We start from the raw sequence: 20,387 nt of genomic DNA, 5'->3' as shown, positions 1-20,387 counted from the left end.
ATTTAACAATATAGCGATGTCTTTACTTAAAAACTGAAAAAAGAAAAGAAGCTTTGCTAAAGCTGGTATTGGAAAATGACATCACAAAATGTAGAGATATATGAATACCATAAAATAAATAGAGGATATCTATGTTTCAACACATACAAATGTACACATTTTCCTGCTATTCTGTAGACATCTTTTATTTAACATTTACATTTGTAAAATTAATATATGCATAATTCTCCATCTCTCTCTACAAGAATCATACACTGGATGTTTTAACATTTGTCTATGTGATGAAATGAAAAAAATAATAAAGAAAGAAATATAATTTCTCCTCATTTTTAATAGAGATCCCAGTTCAGATTACTTTAACATATATTTCTGCTGAAAGAAATGTATTCACAAATAAAGCATACAAATTATCTACTGGGCAAGAACACATACAGTACCACCTCGCTGACATAAAGCTAGGCCATGTTAACAATGTGATGTAAAGCAGATCCTTAGTGTAATGTTTCTGATCTAGCTGGATTCTTCTCACATCAGCTAACATCCTACATCCTGTATTTTAATTAAGAAATCAAAAGAAATACAGTGTATTTTAACCTCAATTCTGTGTATTTTCATGAAATGGTATGGAGGTTTATGTGCAAGGGTAATTTTATCAATTGCAATTTATTTTCTAAATTAAAGATACATCATATCCTACAAATAGTTACAGTATCAGATACAAGTCTTTAGGCTGTCATTTCACCATTATAAATAAGAGATGTGCTTATTGTACATAAAGGAGTGCAAAATGACACAAATGCTTCTGTTTTTTTCAATCAGGCAAACACATCATTGGAATACACTTTTAAGTTTTTCAGCTTATCAATAGGTAATTAATAAAAAGGCTTCAATATAACTTCATTATCATTATTATTATGAAGATTTTATTGACATTGTTTATGATACACCAAATTAATATATGAAGAATGTAAAGGTCAATAGGTCCAAACATCTTTTAAACTGAGATGATGTATTAGGTTCTTTTGCAGCATTCCCAGATCCATAGAATATAAAATGCATTTACTTTCTCTGCTCCATGAATAAGGTGAGTTCCTTTTTTATTAGGAAAACTCATCCTGCCACGTGGATTTCAGAAAAAGAACAACATGATAATCTGGATATAGAAGGCCTGATGCACTGTATGTATTCTGTGATATACAAAAACCATTTTGGATGAAAAATGGCAGAATTTGGCCTGATCAGGGAGAAAAGGGTTTCTTTTTCTTCTCATCACTTGACATTATGTTTTTCAGCTTATCTGCACAGTGTTAATATTTGACTGATGGACAATTTATGGTAAACTGTAGTTGCTATTTTCTTTTACTATCCATGATATCTTGCCACAAAAGTTATTATTTAGGTTATGAAAATCATTGTAAAGTTTAGAAATCCTATATCAGTTGATACCCTTATCTTCTGAAAGAATCAAGTACTACCATTTTAATTATCTTGATTAGTTACAATATTCCTAATTAAGAATGGAATATTTAACAAATTTCTATAGCCTCCCATCTCACACAATGTGACTTTGGATAGCATATAATACTGTATATAAAATAATTAAAAAAGAAAAAGTTCAAGCATAAATAAAAAACAAAAACATAAAAACTCAAAGAGAATATAGAACAACCATCCCTTGATATCACACAACCACTTTGCTGGCTCCCCCTTGAAACAACAGGGTAGATCAAAAATCCCATTCTGAGGCTTCCCAGAAGGAAAACAGGTCTGGGGCCAATCTCACTTCAAAGGAATATTCAAGAGGGCCTTGTAAACACTGGCACTGTGGGCTGCCTGGATGGGGTGATGGAGTTAACTACTTCCTCTTGGGCACTTCTGCACTGGGGCATATGAGAGAAGACATCCACTAGGAAATCCTTCTCCCCAGCAAGTAGCGAAGGGTGAAATTAAAGCAGTTAAAATACAGAGCCCAACAGACTTGCTTAGAGGATAGCTTCCTCGGGGTCTTTAACATCTCTGAGTTCTTATGGTCCATTCACACTTCCAAAGAGATCTTATTATCCTCTAGCAATTGCCTTCATGTCAGAAGAGCTCACCATACAACATAAGCCTCCATCTCCCAGATAGCCCAATGTATCAGTTAACTCGTGAGACATATAGGCACAGGGCTGCAACTCCCTGTTTTCATTCCTCTGGAGTAAACCTGCCCCCATTCCAACATCACTAGCATATGCTTGGATTGTTTCTCTGGGCTACATATGTGTGTGTATATAGGCATAGGCATAATTTATTTTATTTATTTATTTTTTGTCATGTTTATGCAGTGTATATTGAAAGTAGTTACCTTTGAGAGCTGTATGCAATGAAATCTCATTTTAATATATGCTGATCAGTGTACATTTAAAGTGACAATAAAGTTATTATTCTACTCTACTCTACTCTACTTATTCTATTCCAGACATGACAAATACAAGGCCTGGGGGCTGGATGCAGCCCGCGAAGTGGTTTCATGTGGCCCACAAAGCCATCCTGGAAACAGTGAGGGAATGGCCCCCTCTGTCTTGGCCCTGGCCCAGGCCAGGCAGGAGCCAATGTACAATTTTGTGGTGGCCATCTATGCTGAAACATATTCAGCTTCACAAGGCTGTCTGGAAACAGCAAGGAACTAGGAGAATCTTGAGCAGCAGCCTTGAGGAAGTGGGGCTGGGCTTGGTGCCGTGGGTGCTCAAGGGCCAGGCTGGGCATTTGACCTCTGCTGTCCAGGGCTCTGGGCAGCCCGCACCACCATCCAGCCCCTCCCCCCACATGGCTTGAGAGGAACAGTGAAGCTCCTCCTGTGGACCATGCCTTGGCACTTTTCCTGGTCCCACCCCCTTCTGCCAGAGACCCTCAGATCTGTCCCACTCCTGCCCAGGCCCCCACAGGCACCTTTGACGTCAACAATGTAGAGCTGGCCACGACCATCCAGTTGGCCACACCCACTCCATTCACACCCACCCAGTAGGCCGCACCCACCCTGGCAACACCCACCCGGCCCCTGAGGGTAACCGCAATGCTGATGCAGCCCTCAATAAAATTGAGTTTGACACCTCTGTTCTATTCTATTCTATTCTATTCTATTCTATTCTATTCTATTCTATTCTATTCTATTCTATTCTATTCTATTCTATTCTATTCTATTCTATTCAAGGCTCATCTTGGTTTAGGCATTTCAAAACTGGCTCTACAGCAAAGAGCCACTTCAGTTTTTCAAAAGCCGCTTGGCATTTGATGGACTAATTTAGTGGCTGACTCAGTTTGGGTTTCACCCCTCCCACTGTCTTGAGCAGGTTGGTGATGGGCAAGGCTATCTGGGCAAAAGTGGGGATGAATTGCCAATAAAAGTTTGTGAACCCTAGGAAGCTCTGCTGCTGCCTCCTGGTCTGAGGGGCTTCCCACTCCAAAATTGCCTACACCTTACCTTGGTCCATCTCCATCCCTTACTTAAAAATGCAATACCTCAAGTAATCTAGGCTGGTCTTGTGAAAGTCACATTAGACAGCTTCACATACAACTGGGTTTTTCACAACTTCTTAAGCACTGCACTCACTAAGCTCATGTGCTCATGTGCTTTTCTATGGTCTCAGAATGTTATCTAAGTACACCAGCATCCCTTTATACAGGCATTCATGCAGGACTTCATTTATCAGCTGCATAAATACTGCTGGTGTCCATTGTAGCCCAAACAGCATCACCCAAAATTAGTAGCAACCCAAAGGGCAGTTGAATGCAATTTTCCATTCATCCCCCTTTTTAATTCTCACTTGGTATTATGCCTTCCTCAAATCCAGCTTGGTGAAAATCTTCCTTTTGGATAGGTAACCCAGCATGTTCCTCATGAAGGGGATGGAGTATATATTTTCCACACATAGTTCAGTCCATGGTAATCCACATACAGTCTGAGAGACCATCTTTCTTCTCCTTGAAAAGCACAGAAGCAGCCATTCTTCACTTCACCGGCTGGACAAATCCCCTAGCTAAGTTCTTGTTTATAAACTCCTGAAGTTCTTCCATCTCCTTCAGTGTCATTAAATAATTCTTCGGCTTGAGCAATTTAGCCCCTGGTAAGATTTCAATGGGACAGACTGTGGGGTGATGGGGTGGGATCATGTTCAATTCCCTCTCACTGAATCCTTCTGCTAGGTCACGATATTCATTTGGAATGAGGGCTTTAATTCCTCACTTCCCTTTAGTGTATTCATTGACCCCACTTTCACTTTTTTAACCACAGGCTCAAGGCTAATGTTAGGCACTTTCACTGATTCCTGTCAGCTAACGGCTTCCTTTCTCATTCTCCACTTGTTGCTGTCCCAATCTATTGACAGATTCCATTTTCTCAACCAGGCTAGCCCTAGGACCATGGTTTTGGTCATCCCAGGAGCCACAATAAAATGAATAATCTCTACGAGGGTTCCAGCCTTGAGGTTCACTGGCTCCATTAGGCAAGTTGCTGGTTCCCCTCCTGTAAGAGATCCAACTGAGAGACCCCCATGGGCTGCTTTAATTTCCTCAGTCTCAGTCCTAGTTTCTCCACTGTCTGAAGTCTAATTAAGCACAGAGTGCACCCCGAGTCCAATAAGGCTGTGAGGGCCCCCCTTACTCTCAAGGAGGGCACAAAAATCTCCACCTGGGTCATCATAGGGATTGATGGTGCCACTTACCATTGGGTCATCTTCCCATTTGCTGTTGTTCTCATAGAAGATCAAGCCAGGCTTGTTCCCTCCCCTTCACTTCTCACTTTGGAAGCACATGGAGTCTCTCCTCTGGGGCAGGCAGTACACCCCCTTTTCCTCCTTGGGACTCTGGCTGTCTCTCAGGTATTCAGTGGGGCCAGTTCTCATGCGCAATGTGTTCCTGGTAGTCCATCAAGTCGAGCTCCACTTTCATGGCCAGCTGGTACCACACTTGATCATGGGGCACCCCTTGGGGTAGGCAGTTGTGATACAGCTCCTTGTTTGGTCCCTCCCAGAATTGGTAAACCAGCATGCACTTGGGCCAATCTCCAGGATGAGCCATCAGACTGTGAAAGTCTTGGATGTACTGTGCCACTGGCCGCTTGCCCTGCCATAGGGAGCAGATGCAGATCTCTGCTGGCCAGGCTGTTGTGGGGGTCTTCAAATCTATCTCACAATGCCTGCATGAAGGCATTCAGGTCCTGCAGCTCTGGAGCTCCCTCCTCATGGAGAGACACCAGCCACCCTGCGGAATCATTTTTAGGTTAGATGTAACTACATTGACCTGGGTGTGCTCATCCAGGTACATCACTCCATATAATTCCAGACATGTGTCAGGATATAGACTACATTGTTGGGTTGCCCATTAAAATGAACCACTGGGGGAGATGGTGGTTGCTCTTCTTGCACCAAGACGTATCAAGGTGGCAGGGACCCTGGCTGCCATTGGGATGCATGTTCTGGGCCCTGCCCAACCGGTAGGGAGGTGGCAGGGGGGGGGAGCTGCCATCCCTTGGCAAGGGACTCCATCAGCTGCAAGATGGGGGGAGATAGGGTAGGCAGTAGTTTCATGGTACCCATCCCAACTTCCATGATTGCTACCTTCTATGAGAGGTTCCCTGAACTTCCAGGCTGCTGAACTTCTCCCTCAGCTACTCCATTGACAGACTGCAAGCTGCAGCTGGGAACTTCCACTTGATTGGGTCATCCCACTCAGCTGCCACCTGGCCTTCCACCTGCTCCCCTGGGTCACCATGATTCCAAGGGGGATCAGTTGACCTATGCTTCTGCTGCTTTCCCCACTTGGCTCGCCCATTGCACTTAGGGCCTGGATAGTGTCATTCTGTTGTTTTCTCCCCCTTGAGCATGGGCTGTTGCTTCAGCTTCTCAGCTCTCTGCTTGTGGCATGCACCACCCACTTGCATCCTGGCTTTGGTTTGAGCCACCACTTCTCAAGAGGGAGCTTCCCCTGGCTTCTTCCCCCCCAACCATTTCTTTGTTGGCTGCCAACATCTTGAAGCTGCCAACCTCCTGATGAAGTCCAGGTAGATGGCTACAAGGAGAGTTGGTTTAATGTCAACTGTCCAGTTGGCGAATCCAGAGAAAGGAACTCTTGGGACATTATTTTACCAAGAGTATAAAACTTTACTCAATAAACCATATCGGCACAGAAGAAGTGAAACCAGTTCTGGGTTTCCTGCACAAAAGCAAGCATAGTTATTTCCCCCCTTTTCCTCCGGGCCACCTATAGTCCAAAATGTCCACCAATCTCTTCTGTTCATTTTGTTATGGGAAACAGCCAGCCATGCTGGTACATCTGCTCAATGTCCTTGAGATGACAGCAATGTCTCATGGAAGTTGATGGATCCTTGAATACCATTCTCCCACCCCTGCATTCCATCCACCCCTCCCTGTTATTGTCAAGCTGTGAGCTAAGGAAAAATGTAGGTGAAAGTGGGAGTCAGTTTTGACCTGACGACCCCCCCCAGGAGAATGGAAGACCTGAAACAATAATAAACATATACATACATTATTACTTACAAACCAAGTACTGCTGTATTTCTTATTGGGATCACTGAAGGTACTTATGTCAAAGTGTGAGTCAGTTTTGAGAAAAAGAATGAAAAAAAATCATATGCTTTTGGGAAAATTTGAAATATTAGTTGTCAAGATGTCCAAGTTTGGTATCACAATACAAGGATTCTTTCTTTTAAAATCCAGGATACAAATACAGAAAGTGTTTAATCTATTGGTTTTTATAGAAGCATTAGGTGCTTCATCACAGCTGATAACTCATTGTCAACAAAATTTCTTATTCAAAAATTTTAACTTAATGAAATAAAAGGCAAATATTATAATGTGTGCTTTGATTTTTGATTCATCATTCTTAATTTAAAGCTTTAAGTGCAAAAAATGTTGAATTTTTTTATTTAAAATTCAAGAGTGCATCATATATTGCCATAATTTATTTTAAATTTTTAAAAGAAGAGTTGCATCTTATAGGGTTTTTTCAGCTACATCCATTTCATCACAAAATTATTTTTCATTATCTTGCACCCAAAGAACAATTTGGTATCAAAGACTTTTGTTGCTATGGCAATAGTGAGCATATCAAAGAACCAATAAAGATCTCTGTCAACATATTAGAACTTTGGGAATAGTATGTTAGAAAATTATATTTTATGATATTTTATCATAGTAGCTTTTTATTGGTATTTCCTTTATTTATAAGCCAGACATACACTAAACAAGTGTAAGACAAAGGAAGCAGTATTAAGCACTTGAGGGACAATTTTAAACAGGAAATAAAATAAGAAATGCAATATCATTAAAATGTCAGTTCTTCAACATTGTTTAATCCCAAAACACCCATAGCTATACAAAAATATATGAGCTATAAATACATAAATCTGTATAAATGATTTTTCATATTTTGGAAGCAGAGGAGTGCTGAATTTCCAACTGGCTCTTGATAGATTTAGTTTCTACAGTTTATTGTTTGATTAATTCATGCATTTAATAATATATATGGTTTGGGGAGGAAGCATTAATAAACAAAAAATCTTTTAGAAACATGACTTGAAAATAATGAGTCAACCATAAATAACATAGAAATATTCAAATTATTTGATACTGTTAACATATCTCATACAACCATGCTTTTTGATAAAATTGAGTGAGTCCAGAGACAGACAACAAAAATGGTGCAAGGGTTAGGGTTAGGAGAGATTGAAGGAACTGAATATGTACAAGCTGGAGGACACAAGGGAAAGGGGGGGGCACATGACTGACACTTTTAAATATATTAAGAGTGTGAGTAAGGTTCTAAAATTCAGTATTTTCAATAATGAGCAAAAATTAAGAACAGGGGGGCATAACCTCAAATTGACAGGAGGAAAGTTCAAAAGTAATGTTAGAAAATATTACTTCACAGAAAAAGTAGTGGAAGCTTGGAACCAACTTCCAGCAGAGGTAGTGGGTCAGTCATCACTAATTGAGTTTAAAGATGCTTGGGATAAACACATGTCCATCATCCAAAATAAACTAAAATAAAACAAAAATATATAAAATATAAAAATAATAATTAGAAGTAATAAATAAATTAAAAAGAAAACAAAAAACAAAGAAAACAAAGGAAGGATTTGATAGGCAACTAGGTCTTTTTCTGATATCAGTTTTCTATGTTTCTAGGGTTTTTTTCCTTACAAATACCCAAATAAAAGTGTTATTGAAAATGCAACAGTAGCTTTCTTATTGTCATTATACTGATCAGTGCAGCTATGTAATCATCATATATTTTAACTTGTAATTGTTTCTAGATGTGAAGGCATCAAAAGATATGTATGAAAGACTATCTTATGAATCCCATACAAAACATGCTACAAAGGCAGTGTGGTTTGTTCTAAAAAAATTCAGTTTATAAGCAATACTTTAAAGAAAGCACAACAATAAGGTTGTCACAACATATGGCTCATCCAATGTAAATCGGTTGAAACGAGGTCATTCCAAATATCAAGAGCTATAAAGAAACAGCACTGTAGCAAACATCCTTGATTCACACACAAAACAAATTAAAGTAGTGAAAATGTGAACATAACAATAAGACAAGGCAAACCTTGTGAATATTATGCACTATCTGAAACAATCAAAACCCTGATGGAGGGTACCCATTTTTTTTTTTTACTGCCAAGATAAGGCACCTCATAGCAGAAAAATGAGATTTCTATCTTCTCCGTTCCCAGAGTTCTCTGGTCTTCCCAGAGACCCAGGACAATAAGTACATTTCTAACCTAAAAGAAATTTTACAACTGCTTGAGAACTTCTCCTGTGAAATGGAGAAATCCGCTATGGTAGAGAAATGATACTTGCAAACTGCTAATCCATGGGAGAAAAATCTATTAGGTTGCATTAAAGAATGGGTGGGATTGAATGGAGAGGGTACACAAAGCACAATTAGATTATTTGGACTAAATGAGAATGGTAATTATTAATCCAGTCATCTCCCTAAGAACTGTTTTTGTTGTTATTTCAAATACCTAGTTTAAGCATATGCATATGTATATTTATTTATTTGTATTTAAGAAATTTATAAGGCTATCCAGCTCATAATTTTTAATTTAATACAGTGGACATCAATAAAAATAATTTTTAAAAATCAATTTAAACAAAATATAAACCTAATTAACAAAACATAATAATAGACATACATATAACTGAGGCTGGATAAAACATTCATTTTCCCAGATCGAAGTTCCTTATCTCCTGATATTGGCAGAGATTTATGTTCAATATAGCATAGAGGCCACAGTTTTATTCTACCATAATCACTTTTAGCCTCTTTAGTGTCCAATATTAGCCTAGAGCAAGTACTATATAGAATTGAGAAGTTTGTAAATTTCTTTTATTGAAAAGGAAAAGGAAAACTGATAGAACAGAACAGAACAGAATAGAATCAGTGGTGGGATTCAAATCTGTGAACAACTGGTTCTCTATGTGGGTGCCACTTTTGGAAGTCCATTCTGGGCCTGGGCAACAAAAAAAAATAGCTACTGGTTCTGCTGAAGTGGTGCGAACTGGCTGAATCCCATCTATGAATAGAATAGAATATTTTATTTGGCCAACTGTGATTAGACACATAAGGAATTTGTCTCTGTTGTAGAAGAATGTGAATGAAGAGCTATAAGTGTTGGTACCAATTATTTGTAAAAGTGTTAATACTTTTAGTAATAGTAATATCTAAATATTTTTTTAAAAAAATATATACTATTTATATCAATCTAAAATTGTGGAAATTATTTTTTGAGTTTTTGGAGGTCAAAAAATAAATTATGATTTATTACAATATATAAATTATATTAATACGTATTAGTTATTATAGTAATTATTTAAATTATTCCTCCTGACCCCATGCTCCACACTGTATTATGCCTCCATATCCTACCTCCCTTTACTCCAATCACATTTTGACTAATAATGAAAAAAAATTGTAGTGGATATTTTAAGATTTAAAGAAATGTAATCTACTGAGATACATTCTCCCTCTCATCAGGGAAACCACTCCCAAATGTAATTAAAATATTTCTTTCACAATAGTTGTACCTAAATTACTACTTTATTTAATTCTTTGCTTTTATTTATTCAATTTATACAGACAACATAATATTTTTTACTCCACAACATTCTTATCTAAATTTTAATTTCTGTCTAATTTTCAGTTTGTATTTGACCCTGCTTTCTATGCCATCTCATTGAGGAAAAACATGCCTATCTTTCATTGGCTTATTAAATGATTTATTAGATTATTTATAAAATATTTTAAATTCTTCTATCTAACTTAAAGAAATATTTTGTATATCAAGAAATTAACCCTCAATGCCTTTAAAAAAACAATTATCACTTATACACAAAAGATCATCACCTCATTTTCTAACTGAAATCTCAGTACTGAAGAGACAAAATTACTAGTGCTTTCTATTTCAATACAAATTGAAATATTTGTATGATCAAAAAAAAAAAAAAACCAAACAAAAAAAAACGGGAAATCTCTAGATGCATGAGAAGTGAGTAACAAAAAACTCAGCCAGGCTTAATTATAGATTATCATAGCCAGACGTTTTCATTTCATGAATAATAAATGGAATTTTAAACAGCCTATAATTGCATAATTGGTAAAATGTTTAATATGCAAAGCTCTGTTCAATACATGGAGCTAACATTGTTTATATTTCATGCAGTTGTCTATAAATCATTCAGAATGCCATGAGTCAAGCTAACAAATTAAATAACAAGAGAGAATGCTAATTGTTCCATGGTAAAGACTGAACCAGGACTAAGACAAGGTTTAGCTTCTTTGGGAATTACTGGAGGTAAAATGACTCTGAGTTAATGGCCAAGTTCTAAAAGTCTTGAGAATACTTAGAGAGCAAAAGACACTCTGCAAAAGCTGGAGAATAATCACCTATCTGTTTTGTCCTGCCTCACCTTTTCTCCATCAACATACAAGCAGCGGACAGAGAGCTGGCAGGGAAGAATACACTTTGCAATCAAAATAGTTTTGTTTCTTTAAATGAATATTATATGTAAAACCAGGGCTTTTTTTTCTCATAGAACGCCCAGAATGGAGTTCCGGCACCTTTTTTGGATGGAACCTTGTAGGGTAGGCAAGGCGGGTTGTATGACGTGTGTGAGTTCCAGCACCGTTTTTTTTTTTTTTAGAAAAAAAAGCACTGTGTAAAACTAAGGGGAAAAACCAACCTTCTAATATTTAAACATTTTATATGAAGGATTATTCATCAAGAACATTCTGAATTTTGGTAATCAAACAAAATATGACCATTTCAACTTTTAACACATAAATAAAACATCTAATGTTGCATATATGCTAATGAACCAAATATTCTATGAAATTAATATATACTGTATATTAACTAAAAGATTCCAGAGATGGTGACTTTTCTTTATAAGTAAATAATATTTTCAGACTCCAGAAATCTGTAATTAATTCAAATCAAACTAGAGTTTAGAAGAATGTGATGATTTCCTATAATTAAAAACCCAAAATTAACTATTTTCCCTGTGCTCTTTGAAATATACAAATAGGAGAGAAATCCTATTTTCATTAGTATAGCATCTAAGAATATATTGACTAAAATGTTGTTATGGAGTGGAACTTTTTTACATTTGAACATTGTCTCCTAACATAAGATTGATTTTTTTCCTTATATAAAAAAACTATTATACTTCCATTTCTGGAAGATATATAGAACTACCAGTGCACATGATAGGTAGAACTATTCTCTGGTACAATTCATTGCATTTGCCATAAATGTTCAGGTAAAATATAAAAAGTCTAAACAAATCTTTGAAGATTTGCATGTAAAAATGTGAATATTTACATATGTATTTTCAAATGAGCTAGTAAGAATGATTAAAGAAAAAGTAAAAATGAAGAAACAAATCCTGTATATAGAAGAATATTATGCAGGAATATCACAAGTTGCTTTTTTCTATAATAAAAACTAAATTGCAAAACACACATGATTGTCATATGCTAGGTCATATCTTGATATATGCTATATCAAGATCATGTGAAGTATTAATATCACTCTACAATGCCTTGGTAAGGTCACACTTGGAATACTGCATCCAGTTTTGGTCACTACAATGTAAAAAAAGATGCTGAGACTTTAGAAAGAGTACAGAGAAGAGCAACAAAGATGATCAGGGGACTGGAGGCTAAAACATATAAGGAACGGTTGCTGGAATTGGGTATGTCTAGTTCACAGGTCGGCAACCTGCGGCTCCGGAGCCGCATGCGGCACTTTGAGCCTTCCCCTGTGGCTCCCAGCCTCCTCTGCCTTTGCAGAGAGAGACAGAGACAGAGAGAGGCAATTGCACTTCCCTGCTTCCCTCTCTCTCTCTCTCTCTCTGTGTGTGTGTGTGTGTTTGTGTTTTGTGTGTGTGTGTGTGTATAAAAGAGAGTGCACTCACAGTGTTCCCCAAGGAGCTGAAAAGCTTACTGGGCGGAGCTCCTCCCTTTGCTGCATCTCTGCAGGAAACAGGAAGGGCAGGAGAGAGCTAGCTAGCCCAGCTAGGCTGACTCAGGAATTCTGGGAGTTGAAGTCCATGAGTCATAAAAGAGATGAGGTTGTCTACCCCTGAGCTTGTTGGACAACAGCTTGAAGCTTGCCAGGTGAGCAGCAGATGGGGGGGGGGGAGAAAGAGAAAGAGAGGGGGAGAGAGAGAGAGGGAGAGAGAGAGCGAGAGAGAGAGGGAGGAAAGAGAGAGAGAAAGAAAGAGAGTGGGGGAAGGGGAGTGGCAGACCAAAGGCAGATAGAGAGGGAGGGAGGGAGGGAGATAGAGAGAGAGAGAGAGACCCTTTTGACATCTAAAATGAAGATAACACTGCATATATCCTTTTTTTACCTGTGTGTGTGTATGTAATTTTATTCTCTTAAAGCATTCTCTTGGTGATCATTGTTTTAATAGTATGGATATTCCCAAGAGTCATATTTTTACTTTTATTTTTAATGTATGTGCGTGTGTGTGTGTGTGTGTGTGTGTGTGTGTGTGTGTATACATATACATACATACATACACACACACACACATACATACACAAACACACCTATAATAAAGGTAAAAAAGGATATATGCAGTGTTATCTTCATTTTAGATATCAGAAGAGTTTTGCGGCTCCCGGTGTTTTGTTTTTGGTGGGAAACGGGTCCAAGTGGCTCTTTGAGTGTTTTGGGTTGCCTACCCCTGGTCTAGTTTAATGAAGAGAAGGATGAGGGGGGACATGATAGCAATGTTCCAATATCTCAGCGGCTGCCACAAAGAAGAGGGAGTCAAGCTATTTTCTTTTTTTTTTATTATTAAAAAGTTTTATAAATTTTACAGAAAATAAAAGACAATACAGAGACAAAAAAACAACATATACAAATAAAAAACAAACATTACCCAACAAAACCCCCCTTCCCCCACCCCTACCCATCCCCCCCCTTCCCCCCCCAGGGCCTCCCAGAGCAGAATATAGGCTTAATTAAAAAAAAATTAAAAAAAATTTATATTTTAAAAAAAAGAATATAAAATGAAAAATATATGTATATATAATTAAAAATTATGAGAAAACTATATAATATTTTTTTATATCAAGTTTAAATTGTATGAATTTTATCCATTTATCCCAAACAGCAAGAAATTTCTCTTGCGTTTGTCCCTTTAAGAAAGCCGAAATCTTTGCCATTTCCGCCAAATGAGACACTTTAAGAAACCACTCCTGCAATGTAGGCAAAGATTCCTTCTTCCAATATTGTCCTACTAACAGCCTCGCAGCTGTAATCAAATTTAACATCAATATAACCTCCTTTGTATCACAATCAATAACTATACCTAACAAAAATAATTGTGGAGTAAATTTTACCCTCCTTTTAAAAATTCTCTGGATATTCCACCATATCTTAATCCAAAATGCTTTTATCTCTCTACACGACCACCAAATATGATAATAAGTAGCATCCATACAACCACATCTCCAACATTTAGGTTGTAAGTCGGGGTACATAAAAGACATTTTTTGTGGATCAAGGTGCCATCTATAAAACATTTTATAAAAATTCTCCCTTAAAGTTCTGTGCTTGTGTAAATTTGACATTTCTCACCCAAATAGTTTCCCAGGTATCCAATGGAACTGGCTCGCCAAAATTCTGTGCCCATCTAATCATACAATCTTTAATTAGTTCCGTTTCTGAATCCAATTCAACTAAAACCCCATAAATTCTCTTAATGTGGGTTTGTCTTTGATCCTTCACTTGCTTAATAAGATTTTCATCTTCTCTGAGAAAACCCACCTTACAGTCCATCTTCCATCTATCTAATAATTGCCTATATTGGAACCAAGAATAAATAATATTTTCTTGTGCTAACTCTTCCCGTGATTTTAACTGCCAGTTTTGTCCATCCCATTTAAGTAACTGTCTATAAGACACCATATCCATTTTAACCCCTCTTTTTATTCCTTCTATTGCATGCCAAGGTATAGCCCATAATGGTACTTTAAAATCACTTTTATAATATTTTCTCCAAACCCTAAGTAAAGAAGTTCTTAAGATATGAGATTTAAAAGCCCAATCCATTTTTTTATTAAATATTAAATAGGCATGCCACCCAAAAAGTAGATTCCATCCCTCTAGGTGAAGTATATCACCGGCTCAAGGTTGACTCAGCCTTCCATCCTTCCGAGGTAGGTAAAATGAGGACCCAGATTGTTGGGGGCAATGTAAATATATATATATACATTGCTTACTGGTGTACACCGCTTAGAGAGTGCTTGCACTTAAAGCGGTATATAAGTCTCATAAATAAATAAATAAATAAATAAATATCAGAGTTTGTCAAATTTACCCAGTCACTAACTAATGTTAAAACCACCGCATCATAATATAATTTCAAATTCGGCACCTTGAGTCCTCCCCTCTCACGGAAATCTTGCATAATTTTAAACTTAACCCTTGGCTTTTTCCCTGCCCAAATAAATTTATTAAGGCCTTTCTGCCACTCAGTTAAATTGATCTCATTCTTCAAAATCGGTATCATTTGGAACAAAAAGAGAAACTTGGGTAGAATATTCATTTTTATCACTGCAATTCTTCCCATAAGGGATAATTGCAACTTTTCCCAATTCTTCAAATCTCTCTGTACCCTAACCCACAACCTTTCATAATTATTTTTAAATAATTTTGCATTAGAAACAGATAACATCACCCCCAAATATTTTACCTTATTAACAATTTCAAAACCCGTCAAATTAACCAAAGTTTGCTTCTCCCGACTAATCATATTTTTAGGTAGAATTTTAGTCTTATTAACATTAATCTTAAAACCCGAAACCAAACCATAATTATGAATCAACTGTAATAATTTTACTACAGAATAAGTAGGTTGCGACAAAGTGATGACCAATGTTCCAATATCTCAGCGGCTGCCACAAAGAAGAGGGAGTCAAGCTATTTTCCAAAGTGCCCAAAGGCAGGACAAGAAGCAATGGATGGAAACTAACCAAAGAGAGAAGCAACCTAGAATTAAGGAGAAATTTCCTGACAGTTAGAACAATTAACCAATGGAACAACTTGCCTCCAGAAGCAGTGAATGCTCCAACACTGGAAGTTTTTAAGAAGAAACTGGACAGCCATTTGTCTGAAACGGTATAGAGTTACTGCCTGAGCAGGGGGTTGGACTTGATGATTTCCAAGGTCCCTTCCAACTTTATTATTATTATTATTATTATTATTATATTACTACTACTACTACTATTATTATTATTATTGCTGATGACTACTATTTCATTGAGCTCAAACTGTATGAAATGAGATAAGAATAGGAGTATTGCTGAATTTACCTTACTGGTAGAATATTGTGCACAGGAAGACCTTAAGTTATGACTAATGATACCTGACAATCTTGGTCGTAAGTTGTGATGGTTGTACAGTGGGTCATCGTGTGACTGAACCTGATTTTATGATCTTTTCTATGATAATAGTTAAGCAAATCAGTGGTCATTAAGCAATCATGATGGCCATTAAGCAAAGCTTTATTGGAAACCACAAGTATCTATTCTCTCTCTCCCTCTCCCTCTCCCTCTCTCCCTCCCTCCCCCTCCCCCTCTCTCATCTCTCTCTCTCTCTCTCTCTCTCTCTCTCTCTCTCTCTCTCTCTCATTTTAAAACTCCCTTCCTCACATGTTCCAATGACTGCATAGCACTTCAACCATATCATCGGGAGAGTAGCAGGGGCAAATAATGAAAGGTAGGACTGCTTTGAAAGGTAGGGCTGTTTTAAAAAGCAGACCTACCTTTCATTTTAAAAAGCAGACCTACCACTACTCTTTTGTGAATGCTGTAAATAATAATAAAGTGTTTTCTAATTACCATTATCAGTACTTTGATCACTATACTACTTTTAACAAATAGTTCAGTTTCCTGCTTCAGTGCTTGGTGTACTATCTATCTATCTATCTATCTATCTATCTATCTATCTATCTATCTATCTATCTATCTATCTTTGGTTATTCGGGTTTTCTCCCGCGTAAAATTGGAAGTGTCTTGGCGATGTTTCGATGAAGTCCCATTCGTCATCTTCAGGCTGGTGTTTTCAGCTTCGTGCAAACCCGAATAACCAAAGACCTACATACAAACACCGCAAAAACCTCAGAAAACAAATATAGGGATACTCCTAGTTAAGAAACAAGCAAACTAAGGACAGTCTTCCTCCTTGATCATCTTGATTTCTTTCCAATCTCTTTTTTCCTCTTTATGGTCTCCCACTCTATGCATGTTGAATTACGTCTTTCTTCTTGTATCCCTGAAACTCCTTCCAGCTGCAGATAGATAGCCATTCTGAGAATGTGCTGTTCTGAACTTGGCAAATGTCCTTATAGTAGCCAACTCTGTTATTTTGTTCATTAAGTAAGGATAGGATTGCCAACATGGTAAGCCAATAGTGACTCCTATATTGTGTTGAAAAGTTCAACAATTTGGCTGAAGCTCCATTTAAGAAAACATTACTATTATTACAGTGAATTTGTACCATATGATGCAAGTATAACTCATTTTCACTGCTGCAGATGGTACAAAAACAAACTTAAAAATCCCACATAATGTTGACTTGTCTCTCTTTTTCAGATAACAACAACATCAAGCCATTAACCTGGAAACCTTCCCAGATTGTGTGTGTGTGCTAAATTACACTTTAGAAGATTAGGCCAAACAAAAATGACAGGCATAGGATTAATGATTTATTTGTTCTACTATGTTCCAACCAATCTTCTCGGCTTACCACTATAACATCTCAACTAACTAAATGGACTGGAGGAAAACAAGAACATAAGTACATATGAGGACAAAATTGATGAAAAAGAATAAAACAAAATTTAAAACCAATCTGTATATTTAGAGAAATGTTGAATAAAGATCATACATCAAGTCCATCCACATGCTTGGTGGAGGAATCTAAATTGAAGTGTCTTTCACAAATTGTGGCTGGTCTCTGCTTAAACATGAGTTGAAGAGAGCCAATCACCTCTCTGGACAATGTCATTTATAAACTGCATGGGTGTGTGTGTGAGGGGAGGCAGAGAACCAAGTCCTGAGTTTTCTCATTTGGAACAACTAGGGACTCTATTACATTTCTCTGGATTCAATCATTGTTTCCCCATGACTAGTAAATGGAACTGGTTACTCAAGTAAGAATGGAACTACCTTAGATCAGTATCTCCAATTCACAGCCCTTACAGGGTGATACAGGTTACTGTAGTCAGTGGAATGAAATACCACTGAAGATGGGCTACAAATCAGGTAGCAGAATTCGTATTTCAGAGGACCCTGTCTAATTCCTAAGGCTGTACAACCAAAAAGGATTTGGAACTACATAAATGAGGAAGTGTAATTCTCCTCCAAGGTCAAATATGGAATTTCCTCAAAATAAATTTAAGACACACACTGGGATAGGATCTCAATAGCCTCACTGGCTGGCGTGGGGTCAAATATATACCCTGGATATTATCAGTATATTATTGATATTGGACCCCAACCTGATGGATGACTTCACCTTTTGTATAGATATTGAAGGAGAGCAATCAAGCCTTGTGCTACTCACAGAGAAGGGACTTAGGGAGTATACTCTTATTCCCACAACCAACACTAACCAAAACCAGCCCTGAAGGAAGGAAAAATATACAATAAAACAGTGCCCCATTCCCAATGCCTGAGCTAATTTAGAAGGATACCATGGTCAATGATACTGAAAGCCATTGAGAGATCAAGAGTATAAGGATGGATGCATGATCTCCATCCTAGTTGAACACAAGGCTGTCTCCATACTAAATCCTGGCTTGAAACTTGACTGAAACAAGTCTAAATAATCCACTAACTCCAGAATTCTCTACAATCTGACTACTTCTCTAAAAGGGAAGGCTAGAGACAGAGTGATAATTGTCTAAAGCTATTGTGTCCATGACCTATTGAGGAGAGACTGTGCCACTGCTTCCTTTAAGGTTGGAGACCCAATTTCTCTCTTACACCATACCATGGATCCAACCATAGAACATCTCTTTGGCCACTTTCACAACTTAGGAGGGACATGGATTCAGCACAGAAATGGCTAAGCTAACAGTGAAGAACCTTATAATTTTTCATATATAATTAATCATATTTATACATACCTTCTGAGAATACCAATAAAAAGATGATTTACATGGGTAAAATCAGTCTACCTTGATTCTAAACACTCAACTTAAAAGTCAGGGAAATAATTACTTTATTTTTATCTGTAGACATATCTATATTTATCTTAGATGCAGCAATACAAATATGAGGGGTTTTTTTGACAATTATTTTGTCAGAAAATTCTCTGAATCTATTAACTCTTCCACTATTGATGTCCAAATATTAAGACATTGAATAATCTGCAATCAACAAGCTATTTCAAAAAGATAAAATGCAACCATACATTGTAAGTCAGATGTAATGAAGCTTATCATGGGTAGCAAACTAAAATAAAGAAATTACTTACGCCTGTCGATCCCAATATATCTTATTAACTTTTTCCCACTGGAAAGTAAGCTGAGTCAGCTTTTCTTCAATTTTCATAGTTTCACCAGGTGTGGCACTTTTCAGAACTGCAGGCTTCTTGTTCTGAATGATTTCAATTTGATCTGAATATCTCCTTAGGGTGCCCTTAATTTTCTGCAATTCAAGAGGTGAAGGGGGACAAGAAGGAAGAAGACATACAGATGTTGAATTGTTAAATAAATTTCTCCTTCTATAATACTTCTATATTTTGACCAAAAGGGAAAAAATAAAATATTTCAATTAATCCATTATGTTATAAGAGGAGAAAGATGCATGATAAAAATTAAAATGTGTTTGGCATTTGGGAGAATCTTGCATTAAGAAAGAAAAAAATCTGGCAATGAAATGAAGGATTTCCCCCCCCCCTTTTCTTTTCAGTGTAGTCAGAAGGACTAATATTTCAAGTTTGCATGTGGAGTAATTACTCGTGGAATAATTTAAACTTTTGAATTTTATTTCAATTTTTATTGATTTAATAAATAATTAGCAAATTGTTATTTTAATATTAACAGGAAATCCTGAATGTTTTGTCCTATGAAACAAAATTGCACTGAAGTAATATAAGATACTACAAAAGCAAGAACTAGGTCAATGCTAGCACTGTCTATATTTTTACCCTCACTTTCAGTTGCACATTCTTTCCTAATTGCAGGGAATATATCCACTGAAGCCAACATCATTTGATAATCATCTGTTTCTTGGCACCAAAGATCCCCAAATGAAACCAGGTTTTAACAAAACAAAAAAAAAAGGTCTTGTTCAATATATGTGCTGAGCAAAGAAAACAAGCAATGCCCTATAGAAGTGTCAGAGTCAATAAATAAATTTGATTTGCCTCCTTTAGGAGTTAGCTTCACATTGAATTGTCTATAGTGATATTTCTTTGGTATTCCTATATATTTTAAAATTCTGATTGGTGACTTGAAGCAGTCTTAATCTTAATTATTTATTATTATTTTTTAATCCGGAAATGACTCTTGGTGGCTTACAAATATTAAAACAATTACATGTTAAAATAATTAAACAAAAAATAACTGTAAAAACATTGTTAAAAGATGGGGAAGAGGGGAACACAAGTACATGGAGAGAGGTGAAGTTTGATGTCATCAACAATTTTATAATCTGATTTTAAGAAATGCATTTTACATATTTACATATTTTGTTGTAAATATAAAGATATGAAAGATTAGGGAAGCCCATTAGTAGATTGAAAAATCATTGGGATCAAAGTCCTTATTATCCCTCAAAAACCAAGAATTTTCTATTAC

The 20,387-nt window shown here is 36.8% G+C and overlaps 1 protein-coding gene across 10 annotated transcripts in view; it reads right to left on the bottom strand.

The window, feature by feature from the left end:
* DMD (dystrophin) overlaps positions 1–20,387 on the bottom strand; it is a 962,852-nt gene that overhangs the window by 400,911 nt on the left and 541,554 nt on the right. For all 10 annotated transcript variants that reach the window (XR_005555060.1, XM_039329649.1, XM_039329655.1 and 7 more), the window contains one exon: positions 19,061–19,233. Coding sequence is in view for 9 of the 10 variants with exons in the window: in XM_039329649.1 (XP_039185583.1) it covers positions 19,061–19,233 (173 nt within the window). In the remaining variant the exon portion in view is untranslated. The remainder of the gene's footprint in view (positions 1–19,060; positions 19,234–20,387) is intronic.

The sequence above is a fragment of the Crotalus tigris genome, unplaced genomic scaffold (assembly GCF_016545835.1).
Source record: "Crotalus tigris isolate CLP2741 ecotype Arizona unplaced genomic scaffold, ASM1654583v1 scf7180000024401.5802323, whole genome shotgun sequence".
NCBI classification, from domain to species: Eukaryota; Metazoa; Chordata; class Lepidosauria; order Squamata; family Viperidae; genus Crotalus; species Crotalus tigris.
The sequence above is the reverse complement of the archived record's forward strand: the minus strand, read 5'-3'. Positions and strand labels throughout refer to the sequence as shown.